We start from the raw sequence: 26039 nt of genomic DNA, 5'->3' as shown, positions 1-26039 counted from the left end.
CACAGAGGAAGATGGTTATGGATGTCAGAGGTTAATCATCTCAGTTCCAGGACATCATTGCAGGAATTCTTCAGGGTAGTGTCCCAGGCCCAACATCTTCAGCTGCTTCATCAACGACCTTCCTTCCATTCTAAGAGGCTGACTTAGCCACATCCCATGAATAAAAAAAAGTCACAAATGGGGATGTTCACTGATGACTGTGCAATGTGCAGCACCATTCGTGACGACACAGATACTGAAGCAGTAAATGTCGAAATGCAGCAAGACTTGAACAATATCCAGGCTTGGGCTGACAAGTGGCAAGTATCATTTGTGCCACACAAGTGCCAGGCAATGACCATCTCCAACAAGAAAGAATCTAACCATCACCCCGTGACATTCGGTGGCATTACCATCGCTGATTCCCCCACTATCAACAGCCTGGGTGGGGGGTTACCATTGACCAGAAACTGAACTGGACTAGCCACTTAAATACTGTGGCTGCAAGAGCAGGTCAGAGGCTAAGAATACTGCGGCATGTAACTCTCCTTCTGACTCCTCAAAGCCTGTCCACCATCTACAAGGCACAATTCAGGAGTGTGATAGAATACTCTCCACTTGCCTGGAACAGTGCAGCTCCAACAACACAAGAAACTTGACACCATCCCGGACAAAGCACCCTGCTTGATTGGCACCCCTTCCACAAACATGCACTTCCTCCACCACTGATGATCAGTAGCAGCTATGTGTATCATGTACAAGATGGACTGCAGATCCTCATCAATTCTCCTTAGGCAGCACCTTCCAAACCTATGACCACTACCATCTAGAAGGACAAGGGCAGCGGATGTTCCCCTCCAAGCCATTCAACTTCCTGACTTGGAAATATATCACCATTCCTTCACTGTCGCTGGGTCAAAATCCTGGAACTCCCTCCCTAACAGCACTGTGGGTGTACCTACACCACAGGGACTGCAGCGGTTCAAGAAGGCAGCTCACCACCACCTCCTGAAGGGCAATTAGGGATGGACAATAAATGCTGGCCTAGCCAGTGATGCCCACACCATGTAAATGAATAAAAAAAAAACTTATATAGCACCTTTAACATAATGAAATGTTCCACAGCACATCACAAGAACATTATAAAACAAAGTAGGTCACCAAGTCACGTAAGAAGCTATTAGATCAGATGACCAAAAGCTTAAACAGAATCTTAAAGGTGGAAACTAGGGTAGAGGCTGAAAGGTGTTGGGAGGGAATTCCAGAGCGTGACACCCGGGCAACTGAAGGCCTGGCCTCCAATGGTGGAACAATTATAATTGGGAATGCACAAGAGGCCAGAAGTAGAGGAGCGCAGGTAACCCGAGGGTTTGGGTTTGGCAGAGATTACAGAAATAGGAGCGACAAGGCCATGGAGGGATTTGAAAACAAGGATGATCATTTTAAAGTCAAGACGTTGCTTGACTGGGAGCTGATGTAAGTCAGTGAGCATAGGAGTGATAGAGGAACAGGACTTGCTGTTCATTAAGTCACTGTAGCAGAGTTTTGGATGTTTCAAACCCAATTCCTGGTGTAAGAATGTCACCTATTCTCCCTTTCCACATGCTGTATTTCCCCAAGTCTCCATTTAAAACCCATTTGCTGTTTTTCTCAAGTTTACCCAGCCTATTTTGTAGTTTCTAAGCTTCCTCCTCTCATTTCCCTGCCCCTCCTAATTTGGTATTCTTGGTAAATTCGTCCATGTTGAGTTTCTGATTCCAGGGCCAGGATTTTGCCCTCGGCGGGGGCGAGTGGAAGCGGTTGGGAAGCCAAATGCGATTGGGCCGCGACCACGATTTCAAATAGGCGAGCCACTTAAGGCCCACCCAGCGTGAAACACACGCTGCAATGCTCAGAGGAGTGGAGGGCGAGCGGGGACTTCACACTTGCGCGCAGGTGCATGCAGGAAAAGCTCCCTGAGGCTCAGCTGCCTCAGGGAGCTGAAGATTTAAAAAATTAAAAATAAAGAATTTTAAAATGTTAAAAAACATGTCCCTTCATGACAGAGTCACATGAGCAGGGACATGCTATTAATGAAATTTAAACATTTTAACTTAATTTTTATGTGCTTTTGGAAACCTCATCCCATCCATAGATGAGGTTTCCTAAAAAATGCAAAAGCCGCTTGGCCTTTTTGGATGAGCAGCGAAAATTAAACTCAATTATTACTTTAATGGCCTTAAGAGGTCTTTTAATTGTCAGTGGGCGTGCTGTTGACTCCCGCGTGTGCCCGTCGACTGAAATATCGTGCGAGTACGCAATGACGTCGGGACACTCGCCTGATGTCATCGTGTGTCATTTTACGCTCGTTCAGGACTAGCACAAAATTCTGGCCCAGGTAATTTATCTGATCACGTCATACTTCCCCACCCACCGTGACATAATTCCTCTAATCAGTACTCTTTTCTTTTGCCTTTCAAACATTGAGTTTCAATATTAATCTTTCCTGTTGAATTTTGCCAATGACATTTTGAAGTCTGAGGTACACCACACCCTAGGACTGACCATAGTCCACTTGGGTAGTTACATCCTCAAAGAAATGGATGATGATGTTGGGGCTCTTCCTCTTCTGAATCTATGTTAGCTGCTGTTACCCATGTTATTATTGTACAAATAAATCCTCACGTTTACTCCTGATCAATTCCAGTATTTTGCACTGGATGGAAATAAGACTAATAGGCCTCAAGTTACCTTTTCCTCTTTTGTTACCCTTCAGAAACCCTGTGCAATGAATGAGCTTTACACTATCCTCAGCACCAATAAGTGTAGAAGAACTGTATTCCACCCATCCAATTACACTCCACCCATCCCTTTCCCACCCAGTTCTATTTTGGGATAGAGTGACTTTTGGCTGGCCATGTTTGCAGCCTTGTCAGCTTCATTGGCAGAAGTAACACAGCTCAGCTGTTTTTGATGCTGCTTTTAATTCTTCCATTTAACAGCACCCACAAAGTTTTAAACAGTCTGTTTTTGTTTTAATTCCCTTTGGTTTCTTCATTTACAAACCAGGTAACCTTCCCTGTCAGGAGTTTGGGAACCAATAAGTGATCTCTTAGTTTCAGCATTTTCCATCCATTTTGTCCATTCTTGACATCAATGGGTCTGGAGCACAGTGGCCCTCTTCTACCTCTTAAGTGGACACTCTTCACCTGTGAGCAGGAAAAGTAACTTTTGCCACTGTTTGGCTGTGGAGGGAATCATGTCGAAGCATTGATTCTGTCCACTACCTATGCACTCTCAGACATACTTCCTAGTTGAGGTTGCTGTGCAATAGCCAAGAGTGGAATTGTTGGTTGGTGCATTTACCCATTGAGCTATCAAAACTTGTTTAATGTTATAATTTATTGCCCTTTTCAGGGTCTGAAATTTGAGATGGGTTAAGCCTGGGGATTCTGTTAGGTTGTGCTTCTGACGAGAACTGAATCAAGCTCCGAGAGCCTGTAAATTCTTCTGTAAGCAAATGGAGCTGGTCCTGGGAACTGGGCCAGGGTGAGGTACGCTCAGCTGGCCTCTGATTAGACGGTGCTTGCTTAGGGGCTTCTAGGCATTTGGAGTTAAGGTGATCGTTAACTGGGTTTTCTGTTTTACCAGGTCACAGTACAAATGTGGGCGCCATTGTATTTCATCCCCAGGCCACCATCTCGCTCGATGAGAAGGACTGTAACATGGCATCATGTGCAGCTGATGGCTCAGTGAAGCTCTGGAACCTGGAAAGGTTTGTAAAGATTACAGTGTAAAACATGCATTTTGAGCCGCAGTGAGGACTAAAAGGGTCTGATGCAAGTATGGTGAGTTTACAATGTCTTTTGAAGCACAAAGCACGGTTCACAACCTTTTGAATAAAAACATTTCTCCTCATCTCAGTCCTAAATGGCCGACCCCTTCTTCTGAGACTGTGACCCTGTGTTTTAGATTCCCTAGCCAGAGGAACGTATTCAGAACATCTATCCCATTAAGCCCCTTAAGAAAGGAAAACTGTGTTTGACAAATTTGTTTAGAGATTTTTTGAAGATGTAACTAGTAAGTTGGATAAGGGGTATCTAGTAGATGTAGTGTAATTGGATTTTCCAAAAAAACCGTTTAACACAGGTTATTATACAAAATTCAAGCTCATGGTGTTGGGGGATAATATTTTAGCATGGATTAGGATTGGTTAATGGTCAGAAAACAATGAACAAGAATAAATGGGATATTCTAGGAAGGACTGTAATAGAAGGACTGTAGCCAGCGAAGCCCACATCCCATGAATGAATAATTTTTTTAAATTTCCAGGTTGACTGGTGTTACAATCCTTGGTCAGACACAGGACATGGGAGGAAATCCGATTAGGGAACAATAATGTTTTGTTTAAAGTAGTTAATGGTTGAGATTCAAGACACCTGCTTTTGGAATAAAGCCCCAAGATTCCACAGGTTTTGAACAAACAAGAAGAAACTTTACAAGTTCAGAAAGATAAAACAATTTACAATATTTATCTTATATTCTAATATTCAGGATACGTATGAGGTACATGTAAATTAACAGACAAACTGGTCAAACACACCACAGTGCAGAGTAAATGACAGGTGCAGCAAAAATAGATTCCATAGATTTCTCAACAAACCACCCAGACGTTACTCGCACTGTGAATCAATCAAACTCACTGAAACTTTGTCTTTCTCATGAGGGTTTCTAATCTCCACCTTTGAAGATCTCTTCTTGGAATTCTCTTCAAAAAATGCTCCCGCTCGGATGGCTTTAACAATGGCCCACCTCAGAGGGTTTCAGTCTCGCCTTCCGAGATGGCTTCTCCCTGGATTCCCGAGTACACTCAACAACTAGCTCACAAGCACACTTTCAGATCTATGGCCGTGCCAAGCAGAGTAACACTACTCCAAAGGAGCTCTTTGCCCCGATGGCCCTCTTTACTTGAAGATTGCTCCCTGCGGCTCTTTCTTTAACTTAACTGGTACCTGTTTCTGTCCCTTTTGCCTTTGTGACACTTGAGGGCTGGCAGACTGCCTCAACAAGAGGTGTTCACTGACCCTTGAACTGAACTGGGGACCTATCAAAATACTCCCAGAGGGTCCCACCCTTGTTATGAGGCAGGAACCAATATAACAAGCATTGGAGCATCCTGTACCTTAAATGTTACAATCTCCACAGACTGCTAATTTAGTACCCAGGCACACATACATCAATGATTTAATGACACAGGCTGTAACTAGCAGGGATATTGCATGGATCAATACATGGGCCCCAGCTATTTACATTCTACACTATATCAATGATTTAGCTGAGGGAACCGCGTGTACAATATCCAGGTTTTCTGACGACAAAGTTAGGTTGGAAGGTAACCATTGAGGAGGATGCCAAGTGGCAGCAGAAGGATAGAGACAGGTTGGATGAGTGGAGTTAGAATGGCAGATAGAAAACAACATGGCAAAGTATGAAGTCATCCAAACTTGTTCTGAAGAAGAGTCATACGGACTCGAAATGTTAACTCTGTCTTTCTCTCCACAGATGCTGTCAGACCTGCTAAGTTTTTCTAGCAATTTTTATTTTTGTTATGAAGTCATCCGCTTTGATAGAAACATTTTTTTTAAAGGATGCTTTTTGAATCGTGAAAGACTGGGAAATGTTTGCAGTCAGAGGAATCTAGGCATTCTTGTACATGAATCTCAGAAAATTAACTTGCAGGTACAACATCAATTAGGAAGGCAAATGGTATGTTAGCTAAAAGGGATTGGAGTATATGGGTAAAGAAATGTTACAGCAATTATACAGGATATTGGTGAGGCCATACCTAAAATACTGTGGGTGGTTTTGGTCTCCTTACCTGAGGAAGGACATACTTGCCCTAGGCGGAATGCAACGAACGTTCACTAGACTGGGGTAAAGAGGTTGACTTATGCAGAGAAATTGAGTACACTAGGCATATAGTCCCTGGAGTTTAGAAACATGAGCGGTAATCCAATTGAAATATGTAAAATTCTTAAGGGGCTTGACAGGTGGATGCTCAGAACATACTTCCTCTGGCTCAAGAATCTAGAAAATGGGGCCATAGTCTCAGAACAAAGGAATTGGCCATTTGGGACTGAAATGAGGAGAAAATTTTTTCTTTCAAAGGGTTGTGAATCTTTGGAATTCTCTACCTTGGAGAGCTGTGGATGCTGTTCTTAAATATATTTCTTTAGACTTTTATGAGATGTGGGTGTTGTCGGCAAGGTAAGTATTTGTTGCCCATTCCTAATCGCTTTTGAACAGTTTCAGAGGGCAGTTAAGAGTCAACAACACTGCTGTGGATTTGGAGACACATGTAGGTCAGACCAGAAAAGGACGACAGATTTTCTTCTCTGAAGGACATTAGTGAATCAGATGGGTTTTTACAGCAATCGATGATAGTTTCATAATCACTATCACTGAAACTAGCTTTCAATTCCAGATTTTTTTTATTGAGTTCAAATTCCACCAGCTGCCATGGTGGGATTTGAACCCATGTCCCCAAGGCATTACTAGTCCAGTGACATCGCCACTATCTCCCACTTCATCCTTTCTCCCTGACTGACCGAGTCTAGATCATCAGAACTTCAGTGCAGTGCAGTGTCTGTGGTGAGTCACTGGTTGTGCTTGTTATTCCTCTGTCATTGTCATCATCTCCTAGTTTAGCTAACCCTACGTGTACATGATGGGTTAACTCCACTTAGTTACTCTGCTCTTTCTAGGTTCCCAGACTTTAAGCTATCAACTATACTTATGGCACACTGTCAAGCTTTTGCTTCCATTCAGTCAAACTCTTAACATTTCTTTTTCTTCCAACTTCTGATTTTACCAATCTCCCTGCTCTTTGCAAAATTGTTTTTAAGAGCCCATCCTTTCCAGAAACACTTGCTTATAAGCTTCTGAATTTTTCTGGAAACAAATTAGAAGTGGGGATGTGTTACGTATGTTATATAAATTTATGTTAATTTTCACCAGACCAAACCTACTAATGGAATCAAAAGATCAGTAACAGGATCAAGAAGATTAACTCTGTCACATGGAGTCATTCCAAGGTGTCAGATTAATAATTACTTAATATCAGTTAAGCCTTGCCCTGCTTTGCCAGTGTCAAGTTCCTCATCAGAGTGTGAAGGTTCTAGCATCAGCTGGTTCAAAGAGTTTCCAGGTCACTGCTTTTTGCTGTATTGCACATTACTGAGCTTCCCGGTTCATAAACCTGAGAGACCCAGCCCAGCAGCCACCATCTTCATTGACTGTTGGGTGACACCAAAATGTACAGGTCCTCTGCCTGAGTTTCAATCTTGCAGATGTGGCAAATGAGCTCTTGATGTTATGGAACGGTTACAGTAAGGTTTGAAAGGTCAGCTTTCCTATGGAAATCTGGACAGATTTGTGATTTAGAAAGGGCATAATATCTCAAGCCTCCATTGTTTGTCTCACGTTCACTTGGACTCCAGTTGTTTAGTGATTTAATATATAATCATTTGATAAATGAGTAAAAGTGATTGAGGGCCTTGCTGCAAAACTGAGGTGTAAACCATCTGTTGGTATTTCCTTTGACAGATTCTATCTAGCATACAGCATTAACCTGTTGTTTTAATATTGGAATAGGGGCAGCCTGAAGTGGTGAAGAATGATTCCGGTGAACTTATACTCAGTAAAGACATGTATGAGAAACTGTCAGACTGTGGATCAGTTATTGTAAATTATCTTTTGACACATTGCACTCTCAGAGCTGGGTAACACCTCACTCTTGTGTCTGATGTTGGAGATGAAGTCTAGAGCTACCCATTACATTTTAATTTGTTGATTCCAGCCTGTGTGGAATGCAGGGCTTTGTTGAGGGTTTCTGGTCCCCAGCAGGTTAAGCTGTTTACACAAAGCACATACCACCACAGTGCTGACATTGACAAGCCTTGGCTCAGTAGGAGCACTTTCTCGCCTCTTGAGCCTGAAGGCTGTGAGTTCAAGTTCCACACCAGAGAATTGGTCACAAAATACAGGCTGACTCTCCAGTGAAGTGCTGATAGAGGTGGTTTCTTTCGGATGAGACATTAAACTGAGGCCTTGTCTGTCCTTTTGGGTGGGTGTAAATATCCCACACATATTTTAAAGAAGAGTAGGGGAGTTCTCCCAGTGTCCTGGCCAAATTTTATTTCTTAACCAATAACTAAAACAGATTAAAAGCAAAATACTTCAGATGCTGAAAATCTGAAACAAAAACAAAAAAAGCTGGAAAAACTCAGCAGGTCTGACAGCATCTGCGGAGAGGAAAAGTTTCGAGTCCATATGCCTCTTCATCAGAGCTAAGCAAAAACAGAAATGATGTGAAGTATAAGCTGTTTGAGGGGGGTGGGACAGGTAGAGCTGGATAGAGAGACAGTGATAGGTGGAGGCAAAGAAGAGATTGCCAAAGATGTCATAGACAAAAGGACAAAGAGCTGTTGACGGTGGTGATATTACCTAAGGAATGTGCTAATAGTGACATTAAGGGTAGAAAGCAGGATGAGCAGGTGACAGCCCCAGTAGGGGTGGGGTGGGGTCAAGGGATCGAAATAGGCTTAAAGGTGGAGATAAAACAATAGATGGAAATAAATTTAAAAATAATGGATAAAGGTGGGAAAAGGAAAAATATATATGTTAAAAAATTATAAAGTATTGGAAAAGGGGGGATCAGAAAGGGGGTGAGGATAGGGGAGAGAGTTCATGGACTGAAGTTGTTGAACTCAATGTTAAGTCCAGAAGGCTGTAAAGTGCCTAGTCGGAAGATGAGGTGCTGTTCCTCCAGTTTGCGTTGAGTTTCACTGGAACCTTGCAGCAGGCCAAGGACTTATCAGTTATTTTATTTCTGTTTGCGTGCAAATTTTCTGCTGTGTTTCCATATTACAACAATAACTACACTTCTAATTGACTGATTGACTGTAACATGCTTTGGGACATCCTGTTGCCATGAAAGGTTCTCTGTCAGAATTCGTCTTTACTTGAAGTATGTACCCATGTGCCTGAGCTGTCAATGTATTGATCTTTTGCAGTGATGAACCAGTAGCTGACATTGAAGGGCACACAATGCGAGTTGCTCGAGTGGCATGGCATCCATCAGGCAGATTTCTGGGTACCACATGGTAAGTAACAGCAAATGTAAATATTACTTGAGTTAATGAGAAAAAAACTGTTACATTAAATTTGAATAAGTAAAAAAAGAACCGAAAGTTGTATGTGTTTCATGATCTGCTGTGGTTGCTGGAATTCAAATACTTGGGGTTTGGCTTTCACTTTGCTGTGACTCCTATCACGTCCTGTACATCTCCAGGCTGCTCTATTCTCATTGTTTTGTTTCATACGCTCACTGATGGAGTGCATACTCGTGTATCTCGTATACTGCACTGTGTTTCACACACTCAACTAGTAATGTGTACACTCTGCAGTAGTATTCCCCCTTTTCCCCTCTCGATCAGTTTATATCGTGTGTGTATGTGTCTCTCTCATTCACACACTTACTAGTAGTGTCTACACTTTTATGCCACATAAACGTTTTCACATTTTGTGGTAAGATCTTGTTTCCACGGTGACAGATAATTGTAGGTAAGGTGTATTTCTGTGGCAACAAATGGCTGTAGGTAAAATTCAGTTTCTGTGGTGACAGATTGTCACAGGGGAGATGTAGTTTTCGTTATGAAAGATATTTCTACGGTGAAATTTTGACTGCAATTTCTGCTCTTCAGTTATGACCACTCATGGCGACTGTGGGATTTGGAAGCTCAGGAGGAAATCCTGCACCAGGAAGGACACAGCAAGGGTGTTTACGACATTGCCTTCCACCGTGATGGCTCGCTGGTGGGAACTGGGTGAGTTTGGACACATTTTGTGTACGTTTAAGACTAAATCCTCTCAAACTAGCAGCAACTAGTGCGGAGGTGGTGGCGTAGTTTTATTGTCAATGGACAGGTAATCCAGAGACCCAGGATATTGCTCTGGGTTTGAATCCCACCATGGAGATGGTGGAATTTGAATTCAATAAATACCTGGAATTAAAAGTCAAATGGTGACCATGAAACCATTGATTGTTGTAAAAACCCATTTGGTTCACTAATGCCCTTTAAGGAAGGAAATCTGCTATCCTCACATGTGACTCCAGACCCACAGCAATGTGGTTGACTCTTAAAAATACCCTCTGAACGAGGGATGAGGGCATCGCTGGCATTTATTGCCCACATTCCATGAACGAATAATAAAAAAAATACTGAAAATCCTAAATAATCTCCTGTCTACAGCTATTCTTTTAAATGCTGTTAGTGGCATAACCTGAGCTGCAAGCTCTTATTACACGCACAGTTTATGCATTGATAACATTTTACTGGAATAAAGCCCAGGATTTTCCTTCATTTGTTCATTCCTTTAACTTACATGTGGAAGAAAATATTTCCCTTACAAGGGAAAACACTGTTGTAAGGACAACACTGGGAATACAGTCTGGAACTATTTGTTTGAAAATCATTGGTATTTTCTGGGAGCTGTGTTGATCGGATGATCCTCCCCATGGACCACTATGCTTAGGAGGCTCATTGTGTACCGTACATCAGCATTTCGCCTCTCACCATCAAATTCCACTGGCCAGCAAGTTCAACCTCGCTCTTGGAATAGATTATTTGCACGCTTTAAACATTATGTTGATTAATCTAAAAGACTGAGGTTTTAAGTTTCAGAATCCGGTTTCCAATTTAGCAGTATGAGTAAAAAAAATTTTGAAAATCTTGAAAATACCCAGCAGGTTGGTCAGCATTTTTAGAGAGGTAAATGATGGATTAGTATTCAGAGAGTAAAATCTTACATCTTTCCGTCTACATTCAAAATGTTGACCAGTATTTTCTTTCTGCTAATGCTGATGGGCATATTGTGCATTTCCAGCATCACCTCTTTCTTTGTCCCTATGAAGTCACCCCTGCTGTCTTTCAGCCTGAATATCACACTTAAATGGAGAAAGACTGAAGAAAGCTGCAGCACAGAGGGATTTTGGGGGTCCTCGTGCATGAATCACAAAATGCTAGCATACAAGTTTAGGGAGTAGGAAAGGCAAATGGAAGTTGGCCTTTATTCAAAAGTTATGGTGTATAAAAATAGGGAAGCTTTGATAAAACTATACAAGGTACTAGTTAGACCACACCTGGAATACTGTGAACAATTTTGGTCCCCTTATCTAAGGAAAGATATACTGGCATTGGGGGCAGTCCAGAGAAGATTCACTAATTTGATCCCAGGTATGGAGGGATTTTCTTATGAGGAGAGGTTAAGTAGGTTGGGCCTGTACTCATTGGAGTTTAGAAGAATGAGAGGCGACCTTATTGAAACATATAAGATTCTTAGGGGGCTCAACAGGGTAGATGCTGAGAGGTTGTTTCCCCTTGTGGAAGAGTCTAGGACTAGAAGGCATAATCTCAGAGTGAGGGGTCGCCCATTTAAAACAGAGATAAGGAGGAGTTTCTTCTCTTAAAGGGCTGTTAATCTGTGGAATTCTTTACTGCAGAGGGCTGTAGAGGCTGGGTCATTAAGCATATTCAAGGCGGAGATAGACAGATTTTTAATCAGGGAATTAAGGGCTATGGGGAAAAGGCAGGAAACTGGAGTTGAGGATTAGCAGATCAGCCATGATCTCATTGAATGGCGGAGCAGACTCAATGGGCCGAATGGCCTACTGCTCCTACGTCATGGTCTTTGTGTGCTGTGCTAGATTGGTAAAGCACTTCACTCAAGGTCCTCCCTGCTTGATTTGTTTTGTGACTTTGGTGGGCGCTGGTACTGGTTTCAATATCTTCATATGTCTTTTTGACATCAAGGATTGCTGGCCTTGTTCCAAGCTTAGAAGCAGGGTGCCATAAATGTGCTAAAAGAGATGAGATTAGGATGGTGTCTCTTTTCCATTGTAAAAATAAAAATGACAATTTTCTGTTTTTTCAAAAAATTGTCAAAGAGTCAAGTACCTATTACAGACGATGTTCCCTCTAACTTTTTTTTGTTCTGCATGGCCATTTCATTTAAGCATGTGGGTGCTTTAAATTTTTTTGTGCAGCTGTGCAAGTGTGGTAACTTAGAGATAACATTGGTTACAGGTATTCCAAGGAACTTCCCTGAAGGGAGGTTCTATCTGAATTGGATCTCCTGAAAGAAGGCCTCATCCAAATACCATCATAATGTGGTGCAATCCATGGATTTTAGGATCGTTCCAGTTCACCAGATCACAAGATAGTTACAGTGAAGGGAAGCCATTATAACCATTTAATTCATCCCATCTTAATTTGTACATCGAAGAGGATCTTAAAATTCCCCCATTGCAGCTTTTTCTTAAGTTCCTTGGATTTTCAGCTCCACTAATCTTCCTAGGAATTTCTTCTATATGTTCAAGAAAGAAAGAATTGCATTTATATAGTGCCTTTCATGTCAACCGGGCATCTTTGCAGCAATTAAGTACTTCTGAAGTGAGGTTACCCATATATTGTAGGAAGTGCAGCAGCCAGTTTATACACAGCAAGGTCCTGCAAAAAGCAATGGGATCATGACTGGATAATCTGTTTTAGTGATGTTGATTGAAGGATAAATATTGGTTCAGATCCGGGGATAACTCCCTTGTTCTTCTTCAAAATAGCGTCATGGGATCTTTTAAATCCACCTGAGGGGGAAGATAGAGCCTCCGTTTGACATTTCATCTGCTATATACTCGCTTGCTTCACTTCACAGCCTGGGATGTGTTTCATTCAAGCATGGTGATTTAACTACTTTCAAAGATGCTAAACTCTGATATTTTCCCTCTCACTGTGTTAAACCTATCCCCTGCAATGTCTGTGTTTCCTCCTCTTTTGTAAAGGCAAGCACAAAGTATTCATCAAGAACCCACCTTCACACACACCTTTTTGGTCTCAGTCCCTACTCTTTCCTTAGTTATCCTTTTGCTCTTTCAGTATTTATAATATATTTTTGGGTTTTCCCTGATTTTACTAGCCAATATTTTTTCATGTCCTCTCTTTGCTTTCCTAATTTCCTTTTTAACTTCATCCCTGCACTCCTTTAAGCTTTCTGCAGTATTGAGCTAGAAGTATCTAAAGATGCTTCCCTTATTTACCCAACCCTAACACTGTGAGCAGTGTTAAGAAATTATCTGTCTTTGTTATTCCCTCATTCACCTGAATGGTTTCCAGGATCTGCATACAAAGTTTCCTTTATCTGCACTTTGGCTCTGCTGTGTGTTTAATTTCCTTGTTGTGTCCACTCCACCCAGTTTAATGCCTTGAGGTTCACTATGCAAATTTTACATGGAACATAGATAGAAGGGCTCCCTATTTGGAGAGAGTACATTCATTGCTGTGTGAAAGTCAAACTACTCAAAGAATGAAGAGACCCCTGTCTTGGGTGGGCAATCAAACATTCTTGGAATGTGGGTGTCACTGACAAAGCCTCGCCCCCCTTGCTCTGAGCAAGTGAGTTGCTTTCATGAACTGCTGTCAGCAGTTTGATACATAGCAGCTTGCTCGGTTGCTTCAGAGGGTTGTAAAGAATCAACCACAGCTCAGACCAACAAGAATAATTGTTTTCCATTCCTGAAAGATATTACTAAACCAAGGTGATAGAGTGGAAGGTATAGTAACAGACCAAAGGAGGACATAGAGAGGCTGATGAAATGGACAGACACATGACAGATGAAATTTAACGCAGAGAGCTGTGAAGTGATGCAATTTTGGGAGGAAGAATATAGAGAGGCAATATAAACTAAATTGGATGCAGGAACAGGGACTCAGGATGAGTCACATACACAACCTTAGAACATAGTAGGACAAACTCTAAAATGGTTAAAAGCATACTGGATCGTTGGCTTTATAAGCTGAGGTTTGGATTCAAATGCAAGGAAATTGTGCTAAAGCTTTAAAAATCACAGGTTAGGCCTCAGCTGGAATATTGTGTCCAGTTCCGAGCACTATCCCTCTGGGAGGTTTACAAGGCCTTGCAGAGGGTACAGAGCACCAGGTACCAGGACGATATCAGGGATGAGGGACGTTATGTAGAGAGGCTAGAAAAGCTGGAATTGCCTTGTTGGAGCACAGAGGGTTAGGGGAGATTTAATAGACGTGTTCAAAATTAAGATGGATTTTGCTAGGTAAATAAGGAGAAGCTGCACCAACAAGAGGGTGGATAACCAGGGAAGACAGATTTAAGATAACTGGGGAAATGAGAATTTAATTTACTGCAGTGCATTATGATCTGGAACATGCTGCCTGAAAGGATGGTGTAAGAAGATACAGTACATAACTTTCAAAGGGCAATTTAACATTGACTTGACAATTTGTATGGCTACGGGGAAAGATTGGGACAAATCTCATGAGTTCATTAGAGACATTTAGACTACCTCTAAGAACTTGGCCTGTGTGGGGAATTAAGGCATTATTAATGCAACCTGGTTACTAGCAGCAATACTAAAGTGTTCAATTTTCAATATGGAGACTCAAAGCCCATCTCCAGCCTAAGTAGCTACCTTGAATACCAATGGGAGAATTCTACAAGTATTAACAAAATCAGGGTTCCATCTCCAGAGCTCTGAGAAGGGGAGGTGAGTGGTCATCATCGATGTCTTGACTAAGCAGAACAATAAGGTTCCAGACCAACCTCAGAAGGATGGTAATAGAAAAATCATCGATTTGAAGAGATGGTGGTATTTGGTTCGTTTTACTCAAGTTTATTTCATCTCAGGACTTGTTTACCGTGACTAATGCTAAGTGTTTCTCCCTCTGACCAGTGGCCTGGATGCCTTTGGACGGCTGTGGGACTTACGTACAGGTCGATGCATCATGTTCCTGGAGGGACACTTGAAGGAGATATATGGGGTCAGCTTCTCTCCCAATGGGTAAGACAAGTGTACATGAATTTTAGGAAAGCCTTTGACAAGGTATTGCATGGGAGGTGACTGGAGAAGAATGCAGTTATAGAGCTGGTTGAAAGGTAGCAAACTCAAGGGTAAAAACTGGTTATAATGGAGAAATCAGTGTTAGGGCAGTTTTTTCCAGAATAATTGATGGTGCCCCTTAGGGTTCAGATCTAGGACCACTTTTGTTTCACTGTGTACAGTAGTGATTTCATCTAGATGTGATGTTGAAATTTTCAGATCGTACAAAATTAGAAGGTGCAGTTAGTACACTTGTCAACCAATCAGCACCCTACTCTCAAGCAGTATAATTTATTGCTCCCTTTGAAATTTGGTGTTCTTGTGTCTGTCCTGATGAGTGCAAGGTGAAAAGTTTGGATAGCATGTCTCTTTTCAACAACACTGTACTTAATTCCTTAGAAGGCAAAAAGGATTTTGACGAGATAGGGGAACGGGCTAAGGAGTGTTAGATGGAATTCGGTGTTGGTAAGTGTGAAGTTATACATTCTGGTTGAAAATAAAAATAACAGCAGTAGTAATATTCTGATTGGAAATAGGCTCGACGCTGAGGGAGAGCAGTCGGTTTTGGGGAACCGGCCCAAAGGACATTAAAAGGCAGCATCTCAAGTTGATAAAGCTGTAAAAACAAAGCAAATAGAATTCTAGGTTTTATTATGAGGTATTTAATAGGAAGAGAATAGATAATGATGTATAAAATCTTAATAATTCCTCAGTTAGACCATTGTGTGTAATATTGGACTCCACACTATAGGAAGGATGTTGAGGCGTTAAAAGGGGGTACAGTGCAGATTCACTAGGATTCTGGTAACAGGGAATACAAATACCAAGAAAGACTTGAAAAATAGGGGGGTCTTTTCTTAGCTCAATGCAGGTTGTAGAGTGATACGAAAGAAATGTTTGAAGTTATAAAAGGGTGAGACTGGCTAGGTAGAAGTTTCCAGTAGTTGCCTCGAATGAGGGATCACAAATATAATATTAAATACAAAAGATTTAGAGTAGAGGGCAGGAGAAACACCTTCAACAGAAAACTGAGGCTGTCAAATTCTCTTCCAAGACTAGTGATTGAGGCAGAAACTACATTAACATTGCAAGTTAAATTGCAATGACGAATGAAGGGATATAGTAACAAGAAGGATAAATGTGATTAGAGCTGTTTGCTGGTGTAGACGGTAAATGTCAACATGGACTGGGTGGGATGAATGGCCAGTTTCCAAGTTCTGTACATTTTTATGTATGAACCCCTCAGTATTAGAAGTAGCACACTAGTTTGAAGCATGAATCACAGTCATTATGTAAAATGGAGATTCTCAGAGAATGAAAGAAGACTGTGGCAAAATGTGACAATGTTCATAACCACTGGTGTGAGTATGTGTGTGTAAATTCCATGCGAAACAATTTAGACTTTTGCTCTGTAAACCATGGTCCTGCTGTTCTGCATATTATGTGGACAAGCTTTGCTGTTCATGCAATGTTTATAGGCTTTGCTATTTGCAACGTACTTTGTAGAAATTCTGCTGCTTGTTCAGAAAAATGGAAGGGTGCAGCTAATGCCCCTACCCTATAATGTGTGTAGTCCCTGCTAGTCCCCCAGTAATGAATGCACACTTCATTAATTCCTCCTATAATTGCTGTGGACTCTCATCAGTCCTCCCATAATGGATGCAGACTCCGCCAGCCGTCCCCGTGGCGGGCACAGACTCCGCCAGCCATCCCCGTGACGGGCACAGACTCCGCCAGCCGTCCCCGTGACGGGCGCAGACTCCACCAGCCCCCCCCTCCTATAGTAGATGTCATCAGTCTCCCCCCCCCTACCAACCTCCGGTCTTGGAGGCAGACTTTGCCATTCCCCCCAACCTGTAATGGGTGCCATCAGTTGTCTTCTCCCCCCTCACCCTGTTATGGGGTGGACTCAGCCAGTGTCCCCTGAATTAGGTGCATATCCTGTCAGCTTTTTCCCATAATGGATTCTGGCAGTCCTCCTGTAAAAGTGTGCAGTTGTTGATATTCTTTTATTGAGAAGTGACACTGAACTTGCAGTCATGCTTTGATATTCTACCATCTCTTTGATATGCTGCTTTTGTATACTGTACCTCTTTCGAGTACAAACACGTTTCCATCTGTTCCTATTCAGATGAAGTTACATTGTTTCGTAGTTTGCCATTGTGAGATTTGAACTCTTGATCTTGGGGTTACAAACCCAGTACCATAACCACTTGGCTATTTAGGCCAAGCCCAGACGTAACTCTTTCGAGTACAAACCCGTTTCCATCTGTTTCAGATGAAGTTACATTGTTTCATAGATTGCCATTGTGAGATTTGAACTCTTGATCTTGGGGTTACAAACCCAGTACCATAACAACTTGGCTATTTAGGCCAAGCTATACTGCACTGTAACCTGCACAACGTTTTGCACTTGGTCAATGAGAATCATGTGACAAAGGGTCCACCAGGTTGTTGGGCTTGAATAATAACATCTCTCCCTGAAACCAACAATGAGCTGGTTGTCAATTTCTCACTGTTGAGCCTCACAGCGACCCTCGTGGTTTTGCTTTTAGATACCATGCAGCAACTGGAAGTGGCGATAACACCTGCAAAGTTTGGGACCTTCGACAGCGAAAATGCATCTACACTATCCCAGCGCACCAGAACCTCCTGTCAGCAGTCAAGTTTCAGCGTAAGTACCACACAGAGCAACTCAACAGTAACACAATTTTGCGATGGTTCTCCTTAGAGCAGAGCTGATTAAAGGGAGATTTAATAGAGATGTTCAGCATAATGAGCTCTTTTGATAGAAAATGTGTTGCCCTGGCACAAGAGTCATAGTCACACAACACAAATTTGACATAATTGACCAAAGTACCAGAGGGGAAATGAGAATTTTTTTGACACGTCACGTTGTCGTGATCTGAAATGTGCTGCTGAAAAGGAGGTGGAAGCAGAATCAGTGGTAACTTGCAAAAAGGAATTGGATAAACACTTGAAAAGGAATAGCTTACAGGGCTATGAGTGGAAAGAGGTGGGGAGCAGTGCTAATTGGATCACTCTGTCAGAGCCAGAACAGGCATGATGGGCTGAATAACCTTCTGTGCTGTATGATTCTATAATTAACTGATCCAGTTACTGACCTGGAACAAGGATTACTTGCAGCAGATTTTCCAGAGCCTCAATAGTGAGACAGTTCACCTGCCAAATCCGAGGTATTGTTTCAGGTGGTTCACACTGCTCAGCTTCTGCCTGACATGCTGTCTAATGTCAAAGCGGTGAGATGGTGAAATGCTGAGCAGTTGTCGAAATGGAGCAGCAACCAAACCTCTGAGACAGACGCCGTCTGAGACAAGGTCTCTGAACTACTATACAGCCTTTCCTCCTTGGAGTGGGAGGGAAGAGAGGGGTTCATTTTCAATATTAAAAATTGCTCTCTGATAAACTCAAAGCCTCAGCTTGTGTGTGACATTCTGTGGGGCTCTTACAAAGGGTCCAATCGCATTGCCAAGCCCGGACTCGCTGTACAGTTCCCCCTCACTGTGTCAAATACAACTACTCCAGTCGTATTGGGAGCCATTGGCAGGTTACCCGGGGTCTGGTCTGCTCACGGAACACTTGTCAGTTCAATTTTCTGGCATGCTGTAAGTTTTGACTTACAAAGTGTGATGCAGCCTGTTGGGGAAAGTGGCTACTCCAAATTTCACATAACACATCTCCCCCCCACCCCAAACACACACCCCTTCTCGCCACCACCACCATGGCAACCTTAGTGCAAGACCTACTCCAGCTTTACAGCAACACAGGCAATTGCATACCACCCACTCATTATACCTCTTGAAACCTGTTTTGTGCTGTGCATTTGTGCTCCTAATATGAAATGTCCAATCCCACTCCGTGTAAAACCATCACAAGCAGTAGGGAAAAGAGGTGTTTGTTCCAATAGTTTGGTGCCGCAGTTAAGAAGGTGACGTCATGATCAGTTCCTTGACGTAACATTTTTATTTTACTTCAATCTCTGAAATGACATCCTTTATTATTCCTCAAACCTTCCACCGTGTAACAGACAGGCAATTTATGTCTCCACACAGCCACAGACGGACATTACCTGCTGACTGGTGCCTATGACAATACAGCAAAGATTTGGACGCACCCTGGGTGGTCACCCCTCAAAACAATGGCTGGGCATGAGGGCAAGGTAATGGGTTTGGACATCTCTCCGAACGGGCAGCTCATTGCTACGTGTTCTTATGATAGGACCTTCAAACTCTGGACATCTGAGTAGACAATGGAACAGAACACTGACTTACTTCACCTGTAGCAGGAGAAAAGAGAGATGCCATCTGGTAATTACAACACCAGACTACTGGCAGCTGGCCACCAGGTTCAACAACTCCAAACAGTGACATACCCAGTTGTCAAGCATGAGTTGCCATGGTCATCTCGGGATCTATTTGGTCACCATGTGTTCTTTGTTTGTCTTGGTGATTGACAGGGCTATTGAGAATTGTTTAGTTTTTGGGCCTTCCCAACTCCTCATAAAACAGAGCTGATTGGTTGTGCAGCAGTTTGTGTAAATTAACATGGCCCAGCTCCAAAGGAGCAGCATAACCCTGATATGGAACAGATATGAACAAGATCTTCTCTACTTGTAAAAACAAACCCTTGAGAAGATTGTGTTCTTCCTGTTCCTCGCTGCTTTCTCATTCCCATTGACAATTTCAAAAAACCATCAGTAGAAGCACTGATTCAAATCTGGCACGCCTACGGTCAAGGTCAAAGGTTAGCTGAGCCTAGCAGCACTTTGCAAGCCTTCAATCAGCTTTATGTAGTTCTTGGTTGCCAGCGTAACAGAGTCCAACTGTGTCAACAATGGAATTTGTTTGTGCGTGTGCAGTATTGTATAAGCCACACGGGGATGAGGCTCTCTAGCAATGCTTTTATAATAAATATTTTGGTAAATAAATTTTTCATAATTTCTGTATCAGACTGAGTAATTTCTATTCAATAAGTGTGCAGCAGCACATTACACATAAACTATCCAAACCCTTTGAGTAGATTCCAATCTGCAACTCATCCCATGGCATCTATTATTCTATATATAAACCACGCAAACCCCTCAATTCAACCTGTAACTCCAGGGTAGTATTCTATAGATAAGAGTACATAAAGTTGATATTGTTAATGGATCTCTCTCTTCAGGTTTGATCCATCTGTCCTTCAAGTCTACTGTCATCACCCCTCTTTTCAAAAAAGACCAATCCTTGACCCCAACATCCTTGTAAACTATCGCCCCATCTCCAACCTCCCTTTCCACTCCAAAGTCCTTGAGCACTATGTTGCCAAGCAAATCCACGCCAATCTCCCTGAACACTCTGTTTGAATCCCGCCAAACAGATTTCAGGGGCCAGTTAGCTTAGTTGGCTAGATGACGAGAGTGTGGTGCAAAAGAACAGCAACAGCATGGGTTCAGTCCTTGTTCTGGCTAAGCTCGTTTTCAGTGTCTACCTCTTTGCCTCGCACCATGGTGTATGCTACCCTTGGATAACAAGGATACTATGTGGAGAGAGAGAGAGAGAATCGGGTTTCTGTCCTTGACACAGTACTGAAAAGATTTTTCTCAAAATCACAAAAAATATCCTGTGTGATTGTGACAAAGTTAAACCATCCCTCCTCCTCCTCCTCAACCTGTATACATCCTTTGATACGGTTAACCACACCATCCTTCTCCACTGTGGGCGGAACTACATTCACCTGCTTCCATTCTTATATAGCCAGTTGTAGCCAGAGAATCACCTGCAATGGCTTCTCTCCCTGTTCCGGTACTATTACCCTGCGTCCGCCAAGGGTTTTTCCTTGGCCCCCTCCTATTTCTCATCCACATGCTGACCTTAGGCAACATTATTTGAAAACACAGCTTTCACGTGTACACTGACAACACCCAGTTCTACACCTCTCAACGCTCTAATGTAAGTTGTCAGACTGCTTTTCTGACATATAGTACTGGATGAGCAGAACTTTCCCCTGTTGAAATATTGGGAAGACCAAAGCTATTGTCTTTGGTCCCTGTCAAAACTCTTTTCTCTAGCCACCAACTCCATCCCTCGGCAACTCCTGAAGCTCAACAACCTCGGTGTCATATTTGACTGTAAGAAGAGTTTCTGAGTTTCTGACCATCTGCATCATCACTAAGATTGCTTATTTTCACCTCTGTCAGATTGTCTGACTCTGCCCCTACCTCAACTCATCTGCTGAAACCCTCATCCATATATTTCTCACCTCTGGATTTAACTACTTAACTCACTTTAACTTTAACTCACTCCCACGTCCTATCCTCTATAGACTTGAGGTCATCCAAAACTCTGCTGCCTATGAGCTAACTCACATCAAGTCCTGTTCACCCATCACCCCTGTGCTGTCTGACCTACATTGGTTACTGGTTGAGCAATGCCTCCATTTTGAAATTCTCATCCTCGTCTTGTTGGAGAGGGCCTCACCCCTCCCTATCTCTTTAATCAGAACGAGAGATCTGCGTTAACCTAATTCTTGTCTCTTGAACATTCTCAATTTTAATTGCTCCTCCATTAGCGACTGTGCCACCAATTCAGTCCCTAAACATCCCTGCTTCTCTTCCCCTCTCTACTCTTTTAAGACATTCCTTAAAACCCACCTTCTTGACCCAGCTTTTGGCCATCTGCCCTTACGTATCTTTATGTAGCTCAGATTTTGTTTTATGAAGCTCATGTGAAATGCTTTATTATTAAAGGCATTATATAAATAAAAGTTGTTGTTGCAAACCACTCGAACCCCTGGATTAAATTCCAGTGCATCATTCAGTCTCGAATATTTTGTTCTATTTTTAAAACTATCCAATCCCCTAAATCAGCTTCCTGCCTGTAACTCACTCCTGGGTATTTGTAACAAATATGAAGCAGTTCTAATTGCTATTTCTTTAAATCATACACAGGACAAGAGTTTTAAAGGAGACATGGGTGTGGGCTTAACTTATTTTGTTAAATATGCTGTAAAGTTTGTTGTGATTTTACTGGTCACTGGCTGAATATAAATTCAATATATATAGAATTACTGGTTAACCCTCTGTGACACTACACGTGATGAGCTGGAACCAAGTCTTGGGTAAATCAAAGTCAGTAACCTGGAGATAATTGGGCCAGGGTACAATTCAATCTTCATTTTAAAATGGTACATTCTGACCTTACTTTATACTTTGATTTTATATCATGTGAAGTGAGAACGAGAACAAAACCTAACATTTGGGAAGTAAAGAAGGAGAATTAATTTGAGTTTAGGAGTTCCTGTGGTCATCTTCCAAAATTCTATAGACTCTGCTGCAGTTCCTACAGATTGGAGGGTGGCAAATGTAACCCCACTATTTAAAAGAGAGAAAAACAGTTACATACCAGTTAGCCTAACATCAGTAGTGGGGAAAATGCTAGACCCTATTATAAAAGATGTGGTAACAGAACACTTGGAAAGCATTAGACAAAGTCAGCATTGGGCTCATGAAAGGGAAATCATGCTTAACTAATCTATTGGAGTTTTTTGAGGGTGTAACAAGTAGAATAGATAAGGGAGAGCCAGTGGATACGGTGTATTTGGATTTCAAGAAGGCTTTTGATAAGGTCCTGCATAAGAGGCTAGTGGGCAAAATTAAAGCACGTGGGATTGGGGATAATGTACTGGCATGGATTGAGAATTGGTTGACAGACCAGAAACAGAGTAAATGGGTCTTTTTCCAGTTGGCAGGTGGTGACTAGTGGTGTACTGCAGGGATCAGTGCTTGAGTCCCAGTTATTCACGATATCTATAAATAACTTGGACGAGGAAACCAAATGTATTATTTCCAAGTTTGCTGGTGACACAAAATGGGCAGGCTTGTGAGGAGGATGCAAGGAGGCTTCAGGGCGCTTTAGACAAGTTGTGAGTATGGGCAAACACATGACAGATGCAGTATAACATGGATAAATGTGAAGTTATTCCCTTCAGTGTGGAAAAACAGAAAGGCAGAGTATTATTTAAATGGTAATATATTGGGAAATGTGGATGTACAAAGGGACCTGGGTGTTCTTGTACACCAGTCAATTAAAGTAAACAGGAGGTGCAGCAAGCAATTAGGAAGGCAAATGGTATGTTGGCATTCATTGCAAAAGGATTTGAGTTCAGAAGTAGGGACATCATACTGCAGTTATACAAGTCCTTGGTGAGCCCGCACCTGGAGTATTACGTGCAGTTTTGGTCTCCCTCCCTAAGAAAGGATAGACTTGCCATAGAGGGAATGCAGCGAAGGTTCACTAGGCTGATACCGGGGATGGCAGGACTGTCTTATGAGGAGAGATTGGTTCGACTAGGCCTGTATTCACTAGAGTTTAGAAGAATGAGAGAGGATCTGATTGAAACATATAAAATTCTAACGGCTAGACAGACTAGATGCTGGGAGGATGTTTCCCCTGGTTGGGGAGTCTTGAACCAGTGGCCACAGTCTCAGGATACAGGGCAGGCCATTTAGGACTGAGATGAGGAAACATTTCTTCACTCAGAGGGTGGTCAACCTGTGGAATTCTCTACTACAGAAGGCTGTGGAGGCCGGGTTACTGAGAATATTCAAGAAAGAAATTGATAATTTTTTGGAGATTAGGAGCATCAAGGGGCATGGAGAGAAAGCGAGAATATGGCATTAAGCTAGACGATCAGCCATGATCATATTGAATGGCGGAGCAGACTCAAAGGGCCGAATGGCCTACTTCTGCTCCTAGTTTCTATGTTTCTTACAGGCTGAGGCTACATTCATGCCACTGATGGGGCATGCAATAAATATTAACACAAGGTGAGACAAAAGTAAGTAAGGATTTGTAAACAGAAAATCAATGTAACTTAATATATAGTATATATCTTTAAACTATCCAGTCACTTCCTTTGATTCCAGTCTTTATCTCTGGTTTGCTTATCCATTATTGTGTACACAACAAAGTCCCACCATTTGTGGGGGTTGCGTCCCTGGAAAACGTCACAAATGGTGAATTTGCAAGTGGTGAACATATTTTATAGAGGGAGTCAATTAGATTCCAACCATCCAAAAATGTGATAATAAAGAGAATAAAAGATAATAAAAACAATGTTTTTAATAAATGTAAAGATGCCCCACTGTTGAACAAAATAAATATATATTTGTTACACTTAGCTTTATTATAAGGCTCTCCAGCAGAATGTGATAGGCTTGGAGGTGATGTAGGTGGAGGCAGAGGGAGAGGTGAGGTGGGTGATGTAGATGTTAAGTAACTTCTCTATTTCTTCCAAGTGTGGGGGTCTCCTTACAGAAGTTAACCTGGCAGTACAACTACCAGAAACAGTAACACTGGCTGTTATTTTATCTTAAGGTGCCTAATATACCTAATTGTAAATTCATTAACACTGTATTCCCTGGCCAATATAGTTGCAGTAGTGCTGATATTCAAGCCTTTTTTATTTGTTCATGGGGTGTGGCTTCATTTATTGCCCATCCGTAATTGCCCTTGAGCCTATCTAATGTTGTCACTTTTTCACCAAGTGTCATCGCTTTTCTAGGTCGTTTACTGCTTGGTTCAGATTCACTTATTTTTAATAAATTAAAGATTGCCCAGATACAGTACTGAACTGTAGACACAAATGAAATCGTAACAACAATGAACACCCACATGCAAACACTCCAGTAAGCAACATGGTAGGCGACACATGCGTGGTGCGCATCTTCTAGCCCAGGAAATAAGTCATTGAACACCTTCCATATTGTATTTGTTTTAATATTCAGTTAGGCACTTTTGCTGTTTTATGACATTTTGCCAACTTTTCTTCTCGTTTTTTTTTCTCTGAAAACTGCAGAAAAGCAAACATTGGACCCACAATCAGCAAAATGGTGTACATAATGTATTACCTGGATAAGCCAATTCGCAATTGGCAAAAATGCAAATAGTGGACTTTACTGTATATAAACTATCGAAACCCCTCAATTAAATTGTACCCTACAACTAAGCCATAAAGAGCCATTAAATTCCAAGCTCAATCCCTCACTCTGCTGTTATCGGGAAGGGAACTCTGGTGAGCACCTCCTGCTGGTTGTAGTGACTCTTGGAAATTGTGTTGGGCACTAACAAGGACACAATCGAGCTGCCTATAGTTCAATAACACACCTGCACTCACTGACAGCCTCTTAGATTCATAACGCATTCTTGGCCAAGTTTCCAGGGCTTGACCAGTATTCATGGTATTTAGTACCTGGGAGGGACCATCACAATATTTTTGTGATGGAGCTTATATCATTCACTCCCTCTGCCACTAACGCACTGTGGCTGCAGTGTAATATCTACAAGCCCCTTTGATAGCACCTTCCAAACCCGCAAACTCTACTACTTAAAAGGACAAAGGCAACAGGTGCATGGGAACACCAACACCTGCAAGTCCCCCCCCAACCAAGCTGCTCACCATCCTGACTTGGAACTATATCGCCATTCCTTCACTGTTGGTGGGTCAAAATCTTCGAACTCCCTCCCTAATAGTTCTGAAGAAGAAAGCCCACCTTCCCTATCTCAAGGGCAACTAGGCCTAGTCAGTCTTAACCATATCCAAAGAATGACTAATGGTTGGCTAACCTTGTGCATTCAATGATTATCAGATAAATCTACAGCTCTGAAGGAGGCCTCTAAGCCCATCGTGCCTGTGCTACCTCAGAAAGCTCTATCAATTTAGTTCCACAATTCAGCTTCTCCCCCATAACCCTGAAAATTAGTTCTCCAGTACATGTCCAATTGTTTTTGAAGTTACTATGGAACTTCATACCACCATGCTTGCCTGTAGTGCATTCCAGATCTTAACAATCATTTGTGAAGAAATTTCTTCTTGTTTCTGCTCTAGTTCGTTTGCCAATTAAAAAAAACCTATGATATATTCAGAGGAAACAGCTTCTCCCTCTGCTCTGTTAAACCCCTCAAAGTTTTGAATATGTCTATTAAGGTCTCCTCTTAAACCTCTGCTCCATGAAGAACAATCTTCTCCAATCTTTCCCCAAAGTTGCTCTCTCATCCCTCTCCAAGGCCATGACATCGTTTCTGAAGTGTGCTGCCCAGAATTGTACACAATATTC

General features: G+C 42.1%; 1 protein-coding gene across 1 annotated transcript in view; it reads left to right on the top strand.

Moving 5' to 3' along the window:
* The window catches only part of prpf4 (PRP4 pre-mRNA processing factor 4 homolog (yeast)), a 39926-nt gene extending 20037 nt beyond the window's left edge, over positions 1-19889 (top strand). Inside the window, exons 9-14 of the mRNA XM_041194041.1 lie at positions 3610-3733; positions 9033-9122; positions 9723-9845; positions 14777-14884; positions 17479-17597; positions 18997-19889. Coding sequence (XP_041049975.1) covers positions 3610-3733; positions 9033-9122; positions 9723-9845; positions 14777-14884; positions 17479-17597; positions 18997-19190 — 758 coding nt within the window. The 3' untranslated portion in view covers positions 19191-19889. The remainder of the gene's footprint in view (positions 1-3609; positions 3734-9032; positions 9123-9722; positions 9846-14776; positions 14885-17478; positions 17598-18996) is intronic.
* The last annotated feature ends 6150 nt before the right edge of the window (positions 19890-26039 follow it).

The sequence above is a fragment of the Carcharodon carcharias genome, chromosome 8 (genome assembly GCF_017639515.1).
Source record: "Carcharodon carcharias isolate sCarCar2 chromosome 8, sCarCar2.pri, whole genome shotgun sequence".
Lineage (NCBI taxonomy): Eukaryota > Metazoa > Chordata > Chondrichthyes > Lamniformes > Lamnidae > Carcharodon > Carcharodon carcharias.
The sequence above is the reverse complement of the archived record's forward strand: the minus strand, read 5'-3'. Positions and strand labels throughout refer to the sequence as shown.